The 18,828-nt window shown below is 42.4% G+C and overlaps 1 protein-coding gene across 5 annotated transcripts in view; it reads right to left on the reverse strand.

The window, feature by feature from the left end:
• Positions 1-212: 212 nt before the first annotated feature.
• Positions 213-18,828, reverse strand: part of LOC137541837 (bactericidal permeability-increasing protein-like) — a 177,926-nt gene continuing 159,310 nt past the window's right edge. For all 5 annotated transcript variants that reach the window (XM_068263371.1, XM_068263370.1, XM_068263372.1 and 2 more), the window contains 7 exons: positions 18,112-18,171; positions 16,007-16,174; positions 13,110-13,177; positions 11,557-11,599; positions 9,446-9,509; positions 4,957-5,033; positions 213-2,592 (listed from right to left, as the gene is read on the reverse strand). In XM_068263371.1, coding sequence (XP_068119472.1) covers positions 2,521-2,592; positions 4,957-5,033; positions 9,446-9,509; positions 11,557-11,599; positions 13,110-13,177; positions 16,007-16,174; positions 18,112-18,171 — 552 coding nt within the window. In that variant the 3' untranslated portion in view covers positions 213-2,520. The remainder of the gene's footprint in view (positions 2,593-4,956; positions 5,034-9,445; positions 9,510-11,556; positions 11,600-13,109; positions 13,178-16,006; positions 16,175-18,111; positions 18,172-18,828) is intronic.

Here is an 18,828-nt window from a genome sequence, read left to right on the forward strand (position 1 = left end):
GTGAGGTCAATTGCATTCCATTCTCCATTAATAACAAGTGTAGCCAGCCTAGCCTAAAGGCCCATACACACGCCGGATTTCCGCAAACAACGGGTCGTTTGGACGTCCAAACGACCCGTCGTTCGCGGAAATCCGGCGTGTGTATGGGCCTTAACACATGGCTAGGTCATAAACATCCAAAGCATTCTCATTTTACAACACAGAGACAGGAGAACTGTTTTGGTAACTATATTTCTTTATGTAATTTCAAACAAGATAGACATTTAAATGGGACCACTTACAATAAAAACACCATACATGGCCTATGTGACTGATCCTAAATGTAACTGGAACAAATATGACTAATGAATTAACAAATAAAACCCAAAACGTTTGAGTACCAGTCTCATCTGTAATAGACATAGTCATTCCAACTTTACCAGTAAATACAACTTTAAGTGGACTTGAAATGTACTAAAGAAAAACAAAGTTATAATAAGGCTACAAGTGATAAGAGTAGTCCCAAAAAATGAATCCAAAGTAGCATCTTTGTAGAAAGGACCTGCACTGAGTGCTGAAAATTGGAGTGATCTGGCCTTCCACTTATCTGACTTCTCTTTTAAAGAGAATCTGTATTGTTAAAATCGCACAAAAGTTAACATACCAGTGCGTTAGGGGACATCTCCTATTACCCTCTGTCACAATTTCGCCGCTCCTCGCCGCATTAAAAGTGGTTAAAAACAGTTTTAAAAAGTTTGTTTATAAACAAACAAAATGGCCACCAAAACAGGAAGTAGGTTGATGTACAGTATGTCCACACATAGAAAATACATCCATACACAAGCAGGCTGTATACAGCCTTCCTTTTGAGTCTCAAGAGATCATTTGTGTGTTTCTTTCCCCCTGCAGTTCTCATGCACTGAAGTTTCAGGCTGCTCGTTTCTTCCTGCAAACAGCTTTGCCCTTGTCTGTAATTCCTCAGTATGTGAAAGCCCAGCCAGCTCAGAGGACGATTTATCCAGCTTGTAAAAGATAAGAGAGAAGAGAGAAGCTGCCATAATCTAAATAACACACAGGCAGTGTGCATAGAGGGGCCTGGAAGGGGGAGTTCATAGCAGAACCACAACACTGAAGAACTTGGCAGCTTTCCAGACACAGGCTGACAAGTCTGACAGGGGAAAGATACATTGATTTATTACAGAGACTGTGATAGTAGAAAGTGCTGCAGTAAGCCAGAACACATTAGAATAGCTTTTGGAACTTGTAGGATGATAAAAAAAACAGGATGTAATTTTTGTTACGGAGTCTCTTTAAGTCTGCTCCAAGTTAGAAAGGTACCAATTTAACAAAAAAATGTATTTTACTTTTTTTATTCAGATATGAATACAAAAGTAAAACCAGAAATGTAACTAAGGTATTGCAAAAAAAAAAAAAAATCAACAAAACACAAAAGAATAATACAGTCATATATGTATAATACAGTTTCATGTATATGTACATTGCAAGGATTCAGGGCAATGTTTATTCAGCAGTGACTGTTAGCTCCTAATATTCTGTTCTCCAAAAGGACTGTTGAACCATTTTAGACTATCTAGATTTTTTTTATTTGTATTACTGCACCATTTCTGTAATTTTTATCCACCCATTTAATATATGGACTTTTGTATGCTGCCAATTGGCAATACACACTTGTGTTGGTTGTTCATAGACAGTAGTGTGCTTTTCGGGTCGATAGGACCAGTTGGTGACAAATTGTTGCAGTTTTGTTCCCTTATTTTTCAATTCCCCTTTCCTTTTCTAAACACAAGTCTCCATGAGGACTGGCTGAGCAGCAGTGCTGGGTGGATAATACGAGCAAAGCTTTAGCACTACAACACTCCAGTTCATCACTCTAATGACTACGGCAGACGTAGAATCATAGTATCTACCTCTAGTTCTCATTTCAACACAGGAAGTGTGGCCACAATAATTTTTCTCACGGTGCACACGTGCTACTGCACGGCTGAGCTCATAAAAGAGAAGGAGCACGACCCCGATGTGGAGGGGAGGCGTGTTCAGTGACGGGACACATCAGACGCCCAAGGAAAGCCTCAATAGGATCCTGAGGCTTCCCTCTCTTCAGGTTAATATCTTATTTTGAACCCAAGCTTCGGCTCAGGTTTGCTTTAAAAAGAAGATGAAAACTGATCTCCTAGGAGAAAAAGTTAATTGAATAAATGCCAACATGTTTTAACATTTTGTCCCCGGTTCCTGTACAAACCATAAGGCACGCCTGTAGTGCCATACCCAGCATCAACTTGACCCGCTCACCTGCTCTGTCAGGTGACTTATGTTTTGTGCTCTAATTGAATAATTATCTGTAACCATGTTCCATAAAATCAATACTGAAGGCAGACAAGGTAAAGGCTGCAGGTTGTACAGCTTTACCTGTTTCCACCCCACCCTCCCCCAGCACACTACAAGTACAAAATGTACAACATATATCCATATTTTAGTTCAAATAACCTCTTCTTATCATATGTCAACCACAACCATTTACTGTCAATATAAATCAGGCATCCAATTCTCTTCTGATATTCCGTAATGGACATTCGCTCCAAAGAGAAGGAAATTCTGAAATGAAATAGAAAGCCTTTTAATTACATATGAAAACTATTATATGGAAGATGTTAGTTTATGGTTGATATACCTGCCTGGCTGCTGGAATTGTGGAGGCAGAGCTCTGAGAATACCACAGCCTACATCTGTGGTCCTCAGGGCTACAGGCTGTGGCTCCTGATCAGATTTTAAAATGTTATCATGCGACTAAGAGCCCATTCCCACTAGGGCCGAATGCGTCCTGAATCTGCAGTGTTTCGCCGCAGGCAGATCAGGTGGAGTATCGTTGCCTATTCCTAGTATTGTTTGCTGTCCGAATCGCACTTTGGTGTGATTGTGGATGGCATGCTGCAATTTCCCATAGCACACATTGTCCCACAGATCATACAGCGCTTAGACCACCCTATTTAACCACTTAAGGACTGGGGCTGCTTTCCTAAGTCTGTGCTGCGTGGGCTCTCCAGCCCGCAGCACAGATCGTCATTGCTGCAGGGCGATCAGACTTCTCCCCCTTTTTTCCCCACTAGGGGGATGTCCTGCTGGGGGGGGGGGGGGTCTGATCGCCGCCGCTCACATGTGCCTAGCGAGGGGGGCCCTCCGCAACGCGATTCCTCCTCTCCTTCGCTCCATGGGCGGCACAGGACGGCGATGCGTCCTGCGCCGCCTCTGATAGGCTTCAGCCTATCACATGGCGGCGATCCCCGGCCAATCAGATATCTCCTTTACGGCGCTGCTGCGCAGCAGCGCTGTATGGATGTAAACATGGTATGGATGTAAACACGGGATTTCTTCCCCGCTTGTTTACATTTAGCCTACGACCCGCGATCAGAGGCTCGCAGGCTGTTCACGGAGACACCCTCCGTGAACTAACATGGAACGGCCGCTCCATGGAAATCCACAAACGACAAGCCACCGCCTATCGGCGTTAGCTGGTCGTTATGTGGTTTTAATGTAGTTCAGTCCACACAATTTTTTTACCCAGCAATCTATGATCAAAGTCCACAATACAAAACAATCCTCAATTTGAAACAGTTGTGAAAGGAAGACAAGTCTCTATTGCCAGGCGTGCCTTTGTATTGAGAATGAGTCCCTTCTCCAAGTCTATATTATATTTACATCTCCTTTAGTGTGGGTTAGGCATGCGGAGTAGGCTCCCCCCGTGCGGTCTCCCGGGCTGACCGCCGTTCATGTACAATCCAGGGTTCCAGGCTCACTGCCTCCACCGCAACGCCTCCATCCACTCTACATGCGAGGCCTGACTTCCGCGTATGGGTCAGCCCAGGAGACCGCACTGGGGAAAGGCCGTTGTCATACTCCGCATGCCTAACCCACACTAAAGGAGATGTGAGTGCAATCTTTTCATAAAGAATTTTAAAGTACGCTTTTGTTGCGCTATGAGGGTATTTTATTGTCATTGAGGTACATACCCATGGGAGGAAGTATCAATATTGATTAAGGAGAGGAGAGGACATAGAGCTAAAAATATGCCATTGGGGAGGTGTGGGGAGCCTGTTAATGACCCGTAGGTGCTGTAAGGCCACTGTAATCCTGGCCCATCATATTTGGTGCGTTCGGATTTTATTGGGTGAAGTTGGTGAAGGTGTAGAAGATTCACGGAGAGTCTGCTAAGGAAGCGCTATCTGATCGCTGATATAATATTCCCATAGCATACACCCCAAAATTCAGGCTGCAGCTTCACAATTCTCTGAATCGGAAGAGGCCACGGCACCTAGTGAAAATAAGCCCTTAAAGCTCTAGTGCTTAATGAATTAACAGGAGGCTCTATAAGAGGAATGTCTGCTTCTGATTGGATCTTTATGGTGTTTAGACCGTAAGGGGGTGAGGCACAGACAGAGCTCCTTCAGCCATTAGAGCCTATGGTTATGGAAGTCTATCCTGCAGGAAGTGGCTGATGAAAAAAACAACTTCTTTCCAGGTATTATTAAAGAAGGATTGTCAACCAAAAAATCTAATTCTATTTACCCACTGCTCTGTGTCTGTTCTGAAATGTTTCTGCTGTAATAAATCCTACCTCAGTCAGCCTGGCTCTGTTTGTTACATTGCCGACAAGAAGGAAGCTTGTCATCACTCCTCCCACATTTCTGCTCCTCACTGATTGGCTGAGGGCAGTTCAGTGTAAAGCTGAAACCTGATCTATCCTGTGCTCTCATGTGTTTACAAAGCAAGCTAGCTATGACATGCAGCTAATCAAGTAGCTTCAATATCTTAAAAAAATAATTTTGTCCTTTCCTACACAGCATTAGTAAAATATTAGTGCTTGGAGTCTACAGCATGCTTGTTCTCTTTTTACCCTTACAGTACAAAATGAAGGAAGTGGCACAGGTGGCACTAGTTTATGAGAATTTAAACATTACAAACCTCACGTGGCTCTATGACAACATCAGTGAGCTGCACATGGTCCAGCAGTGGTAGTGGGTAACCCTTGTTCAGGATGCCTGTATGTATGAGAGAGTCATTGTTTATTGTTACTGACTACAGCTTCCATTACAAAATAGGCTTATTATAATAATTACAAAATACAGATCACATCATTTCATTTTTATAAGCCATTCGGACATTTCTGTTAAAGAATGATCACATTTGGGAATACAGATTATACTGGCATGCATCTCTTAGTCAGGATGGACACTGGCTGTGCAGCAGCGGTATCTGACATACAGTACGTTTTATGTGCATTGGGGTCCCTATTACTCAGACCCTGATATAAGTATTTATTTTAGTGTTTTTTTTAATTTGAACTAATATTTGTAGGTGTTTGAAGTTTTTAATCCTGAAACCTTAGCTTTATATGGTACCCACTAGGTCTGTTGAATATGGAGCAACATAAAAACCTGATCACAAGAGGACTGAGCAGAGGAGGAGATGGACAAAACACATTAAAGAGAACCTGTACTAAAAAAAAAGCCCTCTGGGGATACTAACCTCGGGAGGCAGAAGCCTCAGGGTCCCATTGAAGCTTCCCCATTCCCTGTAGCTGCGGGGAATCCAGCTCTGGCTCCCCCGAAACCTCCCCCGACAAGCTAAGCTTGACATGATATATTTACCTCTCCGCGATCCTGCACAGGTGCACTAGCGGCTCTCCGTTCGGGTACGGCGGAAATAGCCAAACCCGATCGTATCCACTCTACAGTAGAGCGGATCCGATCGGGTTCGGCTATTTCCGTCTTACCTGAACGGAGAGCCGCTAGTGCACCTGTGCAGGATCGTGGAGAGGTAAATATTTATATCGCCGTGGTTCGGGGTGCTGCAGCGCTGAATTGCCGGGACACCGGAGGATGAGGGAAGCCTCGTTAGGATCCAGAGGCTTCCCCCTCCCGAGGTAAGTATCAGCTCTGACTTGGGCTATTGGCTGGGGGAAATTTTGTTGGTGGGGGGTGCACTTTTACTCTCATTGTAAATATGTACAGCAACTTTGATAAAGCCATCTGGGTGAAACATGTTACCGGTAGTTATAATGTTACAAGCACTTTGTAAATAGCACCTGCACTGTTCATATACCTCAGCTCTATTAGGTGGCAGGTTGTGCCTTTATCTCTGTTTGTATGGGTCACTTGCTTAACAAGGCATAGACCGAATACAAGTGGCACAGCTGTCGCCTATTTGATTTCAAGGTATTATCTCAAGTGGAATAGCTACACCATGCTGTGCTGATCACAGTGTTGGGGGATAAGCAAAGACCTCCACCTATCTGTACAATCCTATACATATTGATGTATTGTGCCTTGATTTAGGTGTCACTCAACTGTGTACTCCTACCAATTAAAGGATACCACAACTGACATGTGGCATAATGAGATAGACATGGGTATGTACAGTGCCTAGCACACAAATAACTATGCTGTGTTCCTTTTTTTCTTTCTCTGCCTGAAAGAGGTAAATATCAGGTATGTAAGTGGCTGACTCAGTCCTGACTCAGACAGGAAGTGACTACAGTGTGACCTTCACTGATAAGAAATTCCAACTTTAAAACACTTTCCTAGAAGAAAATTGCTTCTGAGAGCAAAAAAGAGATAAAAAAGGGGGAAATTCTCATCAGTGAGGGTCACACTGTAGTCACTTCCTGTCTGAGGCCTGGTGCACACCAAAACCCGCTAGCAGATCCGCAAAATGCTAGCAGATTTTGAAACGCTTTTTCTTATTTTTGTGTAGCGTTTCAGCTAGCTTTTTGCAGTTTTGTGTAGCGGTTTTGGTGTAGTAGATTTCATATATTGTTACAGTAAAGCTGTTACTGAACAGCTTCTGTAACAAAAACGCCGGCAAAACCGCTCTGAACAGGCGTTTTTCAGAGCGGTTTGCGTTTTTCCTATACTTTACATTGAGGCAGAAACGCATCCACAATCCAAAAAATGCCTCACCCCGGGAGTATGCGTTTCTGCAAAACGCCTCCCGCTCTGGTGTGAACCACCCCATTGAGATACATTGACCAAGCGTATCCGCAGCCGCAAGCGGCTGCAAAAACGCTGAAAAACCCGCTCGGTGTGCACCAGCCCTGAGTCAGGATTGAGTCAGCCACTTACATACCTGATATTTACCTCTTTCAGGCAGAGAAAGAAAAAAAGGAACACAGCATAGTTATTTGTGTGCTAGGCACTGTACATACCCATGTCTATCTCATTATGCCACATGTCAGTTGTGGTATCCTTTAACTATATAGTTTTTATTCATGAGTAACCAACTCTGTAAACATACCGATAGGGGCTGTCCTGACGGAGTGAGTGTTTGCTATCATTTTTACCTGGTATACTATCTCGGATAGTGTATGCGAGGTAAGTATCCCTCAGAGGGTTTTTATGTACATTACAGATTTTCTTTAAGATCCTAGAACCTGGGTCTTAAAGCGGACCTGAACTCAGAACTTCCTCTCCGCTCTAAAAGATAAGCAACAGCATAAGAAAAACATTTCTTTGTTACAGCTGATACAAATCCTGCAATACATCTGCAGTGTGTCTACCTCCTGCTTTCATGGAAGCAGACATAGGGTTAATATCCTGTGTTTACAAATTAGCTGCTCTTCAGAGGACTGCCAAGATTCCTGAGCTGACACAGCTCAGAGATCAAATGACACTTGTGATTAGTTACAGATGAGGTGGAATTAGACAGGCTAAACTATCGAAATACATACAGGGTGGATTTCTATATGTGTTTTACTTCTATCCTGTGCAAGAATTCAGGTCCACTTTAAGAACCTTTCTACTTTTACGGTGAACAAAGTTGGGCTTAGCCATAAGCTTGAATACCGGCAAAGTATTGAAAAACAATAATGGAATCACGTAAGAAAAGGAGATCTTACATCTACCATTGGGGTTTTAGTAATCTTTCAAACCTTTTCTCACATTATTTTAAGGATATCTGAGCTGAAAAAATTAAGCTTTACTTACCTGGGGCTTCTTTCAGGCCTTGGAATTCTATCTGGTCTAGTGCTGCAGTCACGCTGCCCCCCAGGGTGCCGCTGTCACCTCTGTAAGATCGCCAACCCCAGTTTGGCTTCTGCACATGTGCGCTGCCAGGGCCGGTTCAAGCTCCAATGGGGCCCCGGGGAAAAAGGTAACCTGGGGGCCCCCCCATCAAACTTAGCCCCCAGGGCCCCCCGATCTCCCCCTTGATGCCTACGTGCTCCCCAGGGTCTCTCCACAACACCAGTATTGTAACTTAGCTGTCCCGTCGGCCTGCGCGCTGCTCCCGTCTTCTTCCCACTGTCTGCCTCATTTTATGTGTAAGCATAACAACATGTTCAGGTCACAAGAGGCAGGAAGAAGACCAGGAGCATGAACAAACTGAACAGCACGCCGCTGCCAGGACAGGTGAGTTACCAGTGCTGCTATTGTGCAGAGCTCCCAGGAGCACGTAACAGTTAAGGGGGATGTCGTGGACCCGGCAGTACTTGTAGGCAATTTCCTACCTTTTCTTAATGGAAGCGCTGTCACTGGGGACTGGGTATATGCATGCAAGATGAACTTGAAGCCTATCTAAACCCTAAATTAAAATGACACTGTAGTTGAGGGGGGGAAGATATGCATGCAAGGTGAGCTTGAAGCTTATCTAAACCATTTAGCTAGGCTTCATCCTGCATATATTCCCCCCCCCCCCCCCCCCACACACACACACACTTACACACAGAAATCAATCAAAATTGCCATCATGTGGCCACATTGTGGCATCGGTCTCTGGCAGATTCAATCATCATAATATAATCTGCTGGACATCGAGGCAGTAATGTATGGGCACCTTTTATTACTATTTGATCTTATGCGCTTTGTACTGGGAAGAGGTTTACTTTCTTGTTTTTTTTTTAAAGGGAATCTGAAGTGAAAATAAACTTACGCTAAAATAATTTGTATGTGTAGTACAGCACAGCTAAGGAATAAAACATCACTAGCACAGATATGAGTCTCATATTATTTCCAGTACAGGAAGAGTTAAGAAACTTAACCTGTTATCTATGCTAAGGAGCTTCTCTGAGCTCTCAGACCAAACTTGGGTCGCTGTTTTCTGGAGCACTTATACATCAAAGAAACAGTCAGAGACAGATTTAGATAAGATCTTTACAGCAGGGAAGTTCAAAGAGTCATTAGCCCTGCTTGTTTTATAATTATAATGGTTTAAAATACAGAATGTTACTTTCAATTGCAAATATGACTAAAAACTAAAATATGAGAATATTTTCTTTGCTGCTCATGCTCTATTTATTATCAGTACTAAACATACAAATCATTACGTCATAAGTTTTTTTTTTCACTTCAGTGTCACATTATAGTTTGTTTTATCTGATCTTGTTACTGTCCTCCTATGAAATAACTCAAGAAACAGCCCTGATTAGCACCATCTTGGCACTGAACATTCTACATACCGTTAACCTGGGGAAGCAGTATATGAGACATGTAATAGTTCACTGCAGCATTTAATATCATCACCTGCAATATAATAAGAAGAGTAAATGTAATGGACAGGAACTGTTGTTCTTGCTTATAAATAGTAATACTTGTGCCTATGAGAACTCATGGACTTACATGAGATCTGTTTGATCATGTAACTGGTCAGTAAAGGTGGCCACTAACTGTCCAAATTCTAGCGAAAATTCGGTTGAGCGATCAGAAATTCTGTTCGGAAGAAAAAGCGTTCACTACACCATCAATGAAGCAATCTTTTCTTCCTATCTATGACAACCAACAAGAAAATCCAAATTTTGGTTTGACAAAAATCCAATCAGACGACTATTTTTATAGTAGTTCGTAATCCATTGTGCCCATCAACTGAGATTATTTACAAACAATCCGATCACAATTTCTGATCGCTTGAACGATTTTTCGCTAGAAATTGGCCAGTTAGTGACCACCCTAAGGCTATAAGGAAATACAATATTAATCTGTGCACCCGATGAGCAACACCACTCTTTCTGCCAGCGACATATGGCTCATCTGAGAGCTACTACTGAGTGCTTTGTGTTACACAGTCTCTACCATTGTCAGAAGAGGCAGGGGTGCTGGTCAGATGACATTACAGAAAATACAGCCTATTAGAGCTAGTCCACACTAGGTCCGGAAACGTATCCGTGGCTGCGTTTTTCAGCCCTGATGAAAAACGGAGTCCCGGATACTAATGTTAAAAATAGCAGCCGTCCTCACCCAAGAAAAAAACTGATCTGTCTGCGGTTGCAGGGACCCGTTCTCAAAACATGAACGGAAGGTCCGGATCTGCTGCATTTTCACGCAACGGATCAGGACCCTGATACACGCAGGGGTAGTGAAAAGCAATGAGAAACGCAACTCCATCTCCACAGGCAAAATAGCACCAAAAACTGATGAGAAAACAGATAGCTTGAACTTTATTATTGGCCCAAAAAATCCTCCCACTACCTTTCCTAATGAAAGAGACGTTTTCTGTCCGTGTTTTGGGGTAAAAAACTGAACGGAAACTGATGCAAAACTGATGCACTTTTTATGAAAACGGATCAGTTTGCAGTCTGGTGGTACTTCCCCTGATCCCGGACTGCAGTGTCCATCCTGCAACCGTACCTAGTGTGGACCTAGGCTACTGGGAATCCATTACACTTCTAAGCTAGCAGTTTGAAATGTCCTTTCTTTTGTAAACCAAAAGATTCCAGGTTATATTAGGGATTAATACAGCAGCAAAGCGCAAAATACCAAAGTGCAATCAATTGAGTATTTTTTTTTTTTACCTTATATTGAATCCTCTTAAAGTAATTATGAGCATGGGTAATCATTTATTTGTATGCTTTTTAATTGCTCTTTGACCTTTTTTAATTGATGTTTACAGTTTTTTTGTGGCTATGTCCTTAATAAACTTTGACATACATGGTATTCCATGATTCCCCCTCCTATACAGCGGTATTAGGTGCCTGCCCTAGATAGCCGCATTAGGTGGCCTTTGTTCCTCCCCCCTCCAGATAGCAGCATTAGGTGGCCTTTGTTCCTCCCTCTCCAGATAGCAGCATTAGGTGGCCTTTGCTTCCCCCTAGATAGCACTAGTTGTTGCAGAGTGCATGCAGCAGAGCATTCTTACCTGTCCGGCCGGTGTGCTGCCTCCTTCTTTCTTCAGTATCCTTCCATCTTTATCCCTGCTGGCTCCCTTCTCCATTCCCCACAGGCATGTAGCTAACATGCTGGTGGGTCATGGGGACAGAGATGTTGCAGGCATGGAGATAGAATGAGGCTGAAGGTAAAAGGATGAGCATGCTGGCTGGTCAGGTGAGAACGCTGTGATGCATGCACTCTGCAATAAACCAGGGCCCCTGGGGGATGACCACTAACGTCACACACCTATGGAGCCCATACAGCCAGCTCTGGGGTCCTGAGCAACTTTTCAGTTTGCCCAATGGGAGTGGCAGTCCTGTATAAGAGGCACTATATACTTTCATTTTCTATGTAGTTTTCTTTAATAAACCATAAAATGGAACAGTTTGATTAGTTATTGAGTCACACATCCATCTGCAATACTCACCGAGAAAGGACCCACATCGGAGTGCTTGAGATCCATCTGTATCCTACAAACATGAAAATGTGAACATTTATAACCAATACTTGGCTTTAAAGATGATATGGAACAGTTAATGAAAACCTGAACTGAAAATAAATTTAAGAGATAGCTAATTGTATGTGAAGTAGCAATAGCCATAGAATCTCCCTGCAGACTCTTATTCCTATTTTCAGTTAAGGGTTTACATTTTAACTCTGAAGTCTACATAGCAGCTATTCAGTGTGACATAGAATCTAGTTCATTCAGCTGCCAACAAAAAAAATAATAATGAACATTTAAACTCTTCATCTCTCTTTTGTTATCAGCATCATTTGCTCACCCAGTTAAAATTAAAGCCTCCTACACGTGCTTGAGGGTACTTGACCGCGTACGTTAAAAAGGGGCGCTGGGAAAAAAGGGCGCGGGGTTTTAAACGATAAACATGGATAACGTTTAAAAATATAATGTACTATATTTCGTTTAAATATTCGTTTTTATAAAGTTATAAATCATTAAATAATGTTCATGAAATCGGCAATTGTGAAAACGTCACGTTAATCTTCCGTTTAAAAAGTGAAATGTATAATAACGTTTAAAAAAAAAAATAGTAAGTAACCGTCCCTGTACCTACCCCTAACCCCTAGACCCCCGTATTGGTGCCTAAACCTAAGACCCCCCCTGGTGGTGCCTAAACCTAAGACCCCCCTGGTGGTGCCTAAACCTAAGACCCCCCTGGTGGTGCCTAAACCTAAGACCCCCCTGGTGGTGCCTAAACCTAAGACCCCCCTGGTGGTGCCTAAACCTAAGACCCCCCTGGTGGTGCCTAAACCTAAGATCCCCCTGGTGGTGCCTAAACCTAAGACTCCCCTGATGGTGCCTAAACCTAAGACCCCCCTGGTGGTGCCTAAACCTAAGACCCTCCTTAGTGATCACTGTATTGTGTGTAGAATAATGTTTTAGAAACAGTAAGGGATAAAATATATTACAATTTACGTTACGTACTGATCGCTTTATATTGTGAATAATAATGTTTTACAAACAGTAAGGGATAACATTTAAAATAATGTTTTATTGAAATAGGAAACGTAAATCATCACAAGCAGTTATAAAACATTAAAAATCTTCGGGCGCCCTTGGAAAACGTTATTATTCTCGGGCGCCCTTTTTTCCCGTTCGGCGCCCAGTAAACGATATTTATTATGGGAGTGAATGGCGGCGCCCGATTTGTCCACTAGCCTCCTGCGCCCTTTTTTACTGTTACCTACTTGACCAAGGTGGATGGTCAGGTCTTATCGAGGCATGCTAAAACCCCATCTGCGCATGCTTAGTAGAGTCCTTCTCATATCCCTCCTCCGGCTTGTCGGTTAGTGTTATGGATGCAGAGGGTTAGCGTTAGCAGTGCAAGATTTTTCTTTCGCACAGCCTTTTATAAATTGACCCCAATATGTCACATGTCACAGTTCAGTTACACATTAACTCAAATGCACGCAAGAAAAAAATAATATATTTGTCATCTGTAAAATACTTTAAGTGCTTACCGGCTAAGATCCAGATTACCCACAATCCTTCCCGAGCTCACACCAACCTTTGCCAGAGCAGTAGTTGTCTGTATCAAAGATAATAAATATACATGTATAGCCTGAAATTAATTTGTAAACTGGAGAAGGAAATACATGGCAATTGTTCTGTGCTAACCAACTTCAAATTGTTATTTCCGTAGAAGTTTAGACCATTATCGAAGCTTTGGAGATATTCAGTATTATCTGACATCTAGGGTTTTTAGTCAATGACTGGTTAGTCTCCGTGATCATGTGACCAGGAGCCACCAGTTATTATTATTATTTGTTGTATTTATAAAGCGCCAACATATTGCGCAGCGCTGGACATTAATTTAGGTTACAGACAATATTTAGGGGTGGCAAACCGCAATATGACAGGAATACAAGAAAACCAGATCACACAGCACAGTATGAGTACAAGGTAATGCTTAGCCAGTCACTGGAGGGGAGCATGGAGATTAGGCAAGTTAGGTTCACTCAAATGCATAGCATGGGTGCACAGTAATGGAGGTGCATGATCAGGTAGGACACAAAAGGAGGAGGACCCTGCCCAAAGGCTTCCAATCTAGTTGACTTCAGACCCTATTCTCCAGCCTTCTGTTCACACTAATAGCGCTAAAGATGTTGAGATCACTGCTTTGAAATGCAGTTTTCTATTGTAGGTAATATGAGATCTACTATTATTATGTGTTTACTCAAGATGAGAGTGCTGTCCCTCGGTTTAGTGTGATGTGATTGCCAGGCGGGATGCACGAACATGGTGCCAGTGATGTGCAGAGAACCATGGCCTTTTGCGGCACCACACAGATCAGGAACCACAAACAGCTCCAAAGGAAAAACAAAACAGGAATTAGTACATGAGTGTTCAGGCATCCCTATTCCAAACCGGGTATTAGCAGATATTGATTGTATTTGCACATATACATGTACAATGTCCAAAAAGTGGGGATTGAGAAAAGGTATAAAAAAAAGCTTTAAAAATCAACGTAGCCTACCTCCCTCATAGTCAAGAGAGAGGAGCCACTGAAAATGTTCTCCCCTTCGCAAATCTGAGAGGAAATGAGCCATCATTAACCACTTGAGGACCGCAGTGTTAAACCCCCCTACCGACCAGGCTGTTCTTTGTTGCGCTGGGCTGTGCAGGCTTTTCAGCCTCCTGCACAGCCCAGCTATGGAGCCCAGCGATCGGACTCACTTTTTTTCGTCCCTTAGGGGACATGTCGCCGGAGGTGTCCGATCGCTGTGGCAGCAATGGTTTTTTTTTCCAGCCTGTATAGGCTGTTTCACCCTCCCTCCTCCCTCCTCTTCCCTCCTCCCCTCCGTTCCCTGAATTTGAACAGGACGGCGATCCGTCCTGTTCCGCCTCTCATAGGCATCAGCCTATGAGAGGACGGCGATCCCCGGCCAATCAGAGGCCGGGGATCGCAGATCTCGTACAGCGCTGCCGGAGACCGCAGCGCTGTACGCATGTAAACAAAGGGGGTTTCTTTCCCCTTTCGTTTACAAACAGCCTGCTAGCCGCCATAGACGGCTAGCAGGCTATTTGAAAGGGCAGGGAACGATCGTGCATACGCGTGGCCGTTCCCTGGGAAACTGCAGCTCCAGGACTTGACGCCAATTGGCGTTAGGCGGTCCTAGGGGCTGCCGCAGCATTCATGCCCATTGGTGTGCTGCGGTCGTTAGGTAGTGAAAGGCCATGGTTAGAAGGGAAGACCAAGACCGTGGCCCATATGCAATCAACTTTTTCTCCAGACTTCTATTCTTTTAGGTGATATTTTTACAACTTGTCAATTAAATGCTTTTTAAACCACCAGCAAGCAAGAAAACGCTCAATATAATTTCCATAGTACTTTTCCCCTTACTTTTTGGTTTCAAAATGTTTATTGAACATTTTAATTATAAGAAAAGTAAACAGTAGTACAAGTTTTTCAATTGCAAAGTGCTGAAAAATTATTTTTAAGAGAAGATGAAAAAATATCTCCTAGGAGAGATCCTTATGCAATTAACTTTTTGTCCTGAGATTTCTCCTAGGAAATAATTTTTCCTGTGTATTAAATCTCTTGGATACAAGTAAGCCAATAAATAACTCAACCCATTCAAGTCTGTGGTCTATTTTTGGACCAAGCTTAAAGGAATACTATCAAACCAAGTGTTCTCAAATGACAATGTACAAATAATGTCTAAGTAGCTGTGTAAACACTTTCCTACTTTTCATGTTAAATATCAGAGGCAAAAATCTGTAATTCATTGTGTGTAGGTTTTAGCTACATTTCTCATTTGCATAGGTGAATCTCTGTAGTCTGACATGCTAACAACAGTGTAATATTGAAGGAGAATTATATGCTATGACTCTGGTGTCAGGTTTCACATACCATTACAAATGTTTATGTTGCACATAAGATACATTTCCTCTGCTCTCTGCAGACAGCTCTCAGAGACAGGCAGCCAGGGTTGCCAACTCATCCCTTTAATTACTGACACATATGAATCATACAGGTTTTGTGGCTATTTAGATGCAGTTAATGCACTGGTTATGTGCAAATAGCCCCAGAACCTGTATAACTTAGATGTGTCAGTAATTAAAGGGATGAGTTGGCAACACTGCAGGCAGCTGCAGCTGCTAAGAGCTTTCACAGGGTTAACAGATGTAGAGTGAGGGAATCCCCCTCCTCTCAAGGTTCACTGGCCCGTCAGAATCGGCATCAGGGAAGTGTGAAAGGAATTTGATAACAGTAAACAAACAGATTAGCAGTCAATAGTATACACCCATGCTTAACAGCACTTCTCCCTCACAATTTCTATCTCAATTGAAAAAAATATGATCATTGATAGTGTTCCTTTAATGGTGTTAATATAAATATATGACATTAACGTACCAAGTTTAGAAGGAAAACAGGAGCCAGGGTGGAGTTGGGAAGAATCACATAGGCTTGAAGGTCCAGGTTAGGTGAAATGGTCAAATTTCCTGGTTTGATGTCCAGAAATGGAGCTGTTCTACATGAAATCTGCATCTTCATGAGCATGTCTGGGTACAGCTTTGATAACTGTAATGGGATAGAAATACTGCTTGTATTATTTTGATACAGACACAATTCAACTTGCTAGATGTTCAGGTGCTCCCACTTTATTTAAAACCAGCAAAGGGTTAACTTATTTAAAAAAAAATCAGTGAACAAGTCTAGTGCTAGGATACATTCCTCACTCTCCTGCAGCTCTTACTTTCTGAAGTCAGGGAAGGGTGAGGCATGTTCTTCACTACAGAGCAGCTCTGGAGTCAGGACCGAACCACCTCCTTGATTTCTAGCAATCATAAACTAATGTTGTATGCTTATTGATGTGCTTTCTGATCACATTCTATGGTCTAGGTTTGCTTGGAATATAGATGCAGCTTTAGAGCTGTGAGCTGCTACTGTGATGAAGAGTAGGTCTCACCTTCCCCTACCTACAGAAATCAAGAGTGTAAGAAATACATTGCAGCACTTTCTAACCTCTAGATGTCACTGACATTTCAAGCACACATACAGAACTGCTGGTTTACAGTATGCCTATAACCCATTCATTTTAGAGAGCCAAAGCAATCATCCATAAAGCTGTTTCAGGCTTCACTGCAAGGCATGGATTATTATGGCGCTATCGGTAGAACTATGGGAAATAGATGTTTTGTAGAGCTCCCATTTAAGACATAGTCAACCGGAACCTCTAGGATGCTGTAATGCCTAGGTTCACCACATGGTAGGCATACCCTACGGGGGTACTTTAATAGGTCTTAGGGGAGACTTGAGCTTGTCACAGTCAGTCCATTACACCAAGTTTTAGGACAGAAAAATGATAAATAACATATACAAATATACACTGTATATTTGTAACAAATATACACTGTAAGCAGTAAGAATACTTGACATGATGTTAGCAGCAATTTTGGGTACTTGAGAACCCTCCCGCACGAAAAACTGCTGCAATGTCGGACAAATCGCTAAGGCAAGCGATTTGGACAGTGGCACCATTATCCCCTATGGCAGAGTTTCCCCGCGGGATTTGCTTAAAACTCTGCGGATTCAGCCTGATTTCCACAGCAGTGGAAACGCCTTAATGTGTACCTGAACTCTTGCACAGGACTCAAGGAAAATACTGCGCAAATACTGCGCCCTGTGTGTTTTAGAGAGAAGAGCCAATCTAATTCCCACAAGTGTAATTTAAACTCTTTCGACAGTCTAGGCAGAGCAGCTAATACGTTAACACAGTTAACCCTTTCTCTGCTTCCATGAAACCAGGAAGTAGACACACTACAGATTTATTGCATGAGTTCTGTAAGCTGTAACAAAGAAATGTTTTTCTTTAAATGTTATTATGCTGTTGCTTATCTTTTAGAGCAGAGTGGAAGTTCTGAGTTCAGGTCATCTTTAATAAAGGGGTGCATGCTATACAAATATTGAGAAACACTGTTGTAAAGGACTAAAAGGAGCCTTAAAAAATGTCCACCCTTTACCAATAAAGCTATGCAATACATAATAATATAGACAGTATTAAAATACATTTTATATGCATTAACTGAGCAGAATTGATACAACATTGAAGTTCTTTCTTGCTCGAATAAAGTTAAATAATTACAAATACCTTGTGTTTTATGACCGCACTCTTTTATATTTAGCATAACTTTTACAGTGGTAGTTAGCTTTCACATTATAAACAAGTGAAAACTGTAACTCCGAACAATCATTGGTACACCACATACATTCATCCACAAGATGGCAGCAGAATACACTTCTTGAGGGTAGCAGGAAGAAGCTATTGCTGTGCATCATTTATTGAAAGAACAGTGTTAACCAGTATACTCTATTTTCTCAGCATGCAACAGAACAGTGATCTCAAACACACCATCAACTTACAAATCTTGGACAGTCTTTGCGACAATCTTTGCCAGCAATGCCAGCTCACGCTGAGGAACTAGTAGAGTAAGAATGTTAAAGAGATTGGCTCTTACCTGCGGTATCAACGCACCAAATGAGGAGGTGTTAAGCCGAATATTAAAGTCCTTAGGAATCTAGAGGCAGAGTAATATAATTTGGTTAATTAATATAGAAAGTCTTCACTAGCAACAAACACCAATAAAGAAGCTTAATTTAGTAAAACAATGTTTACTCTGTGGCCTGGAGTAAAGGTGCATACACACATACAATTACTGTTGTCCAGAGGGATCGGGACGCAATCATTCAGGAGGCAGTTTGGGACTGAATTCTGTACAGACTGGAGATGCTTTCTGTTTTTATGGAGGTGGGAGGATGGACAGCAGCAGGTCCTGTTAGACAAAGTCTTTTTACCATCTGTTTCTATGAGGAATTGGGACTCCATTGTGTCCAGATGGTCCCCCAGTTCTGAAGCACAACTGGATTGTGGAAATGTCACCAGCCCCCTTATAATGTCCTCCACGTGAGCCCAAAGACCAGATTGTGGCCACTTGAGGGAAGGAGGACCTTAACTCATGAAACCTTTACTAGTTTCCTTCTGTACTAACACCCAACAAGGGAGACAGGGAAGAGAGTATAGTGAAAATTGCAAATGGTTTAACATATGTTTACTGTACTTCATATTTTTCAGTTATTATTTCTGATGTAATTAATTTCTGACATACTGTTCTTGAATAAGCACATTAAGGGATACACGAGGTGACTTGTGATATGATGAGATAGAAATGTGTATG

The sequence above is a fragment of the Hyperolius riggenbachi genome, chromosome 12 (assembly GCF_040937935.1).
Source record: "Hyperolius riggenbachi isolate aHypRig1 chromosome 12, aHypRig1.pri, whole genome shotgun sequence".
Lineage (NCBI taxonomy): Eukaryota > Metazoa > Chordata > Amphibia > Anura > Hyperoliidae > Hyperolius > Hyperolius riggenbachi.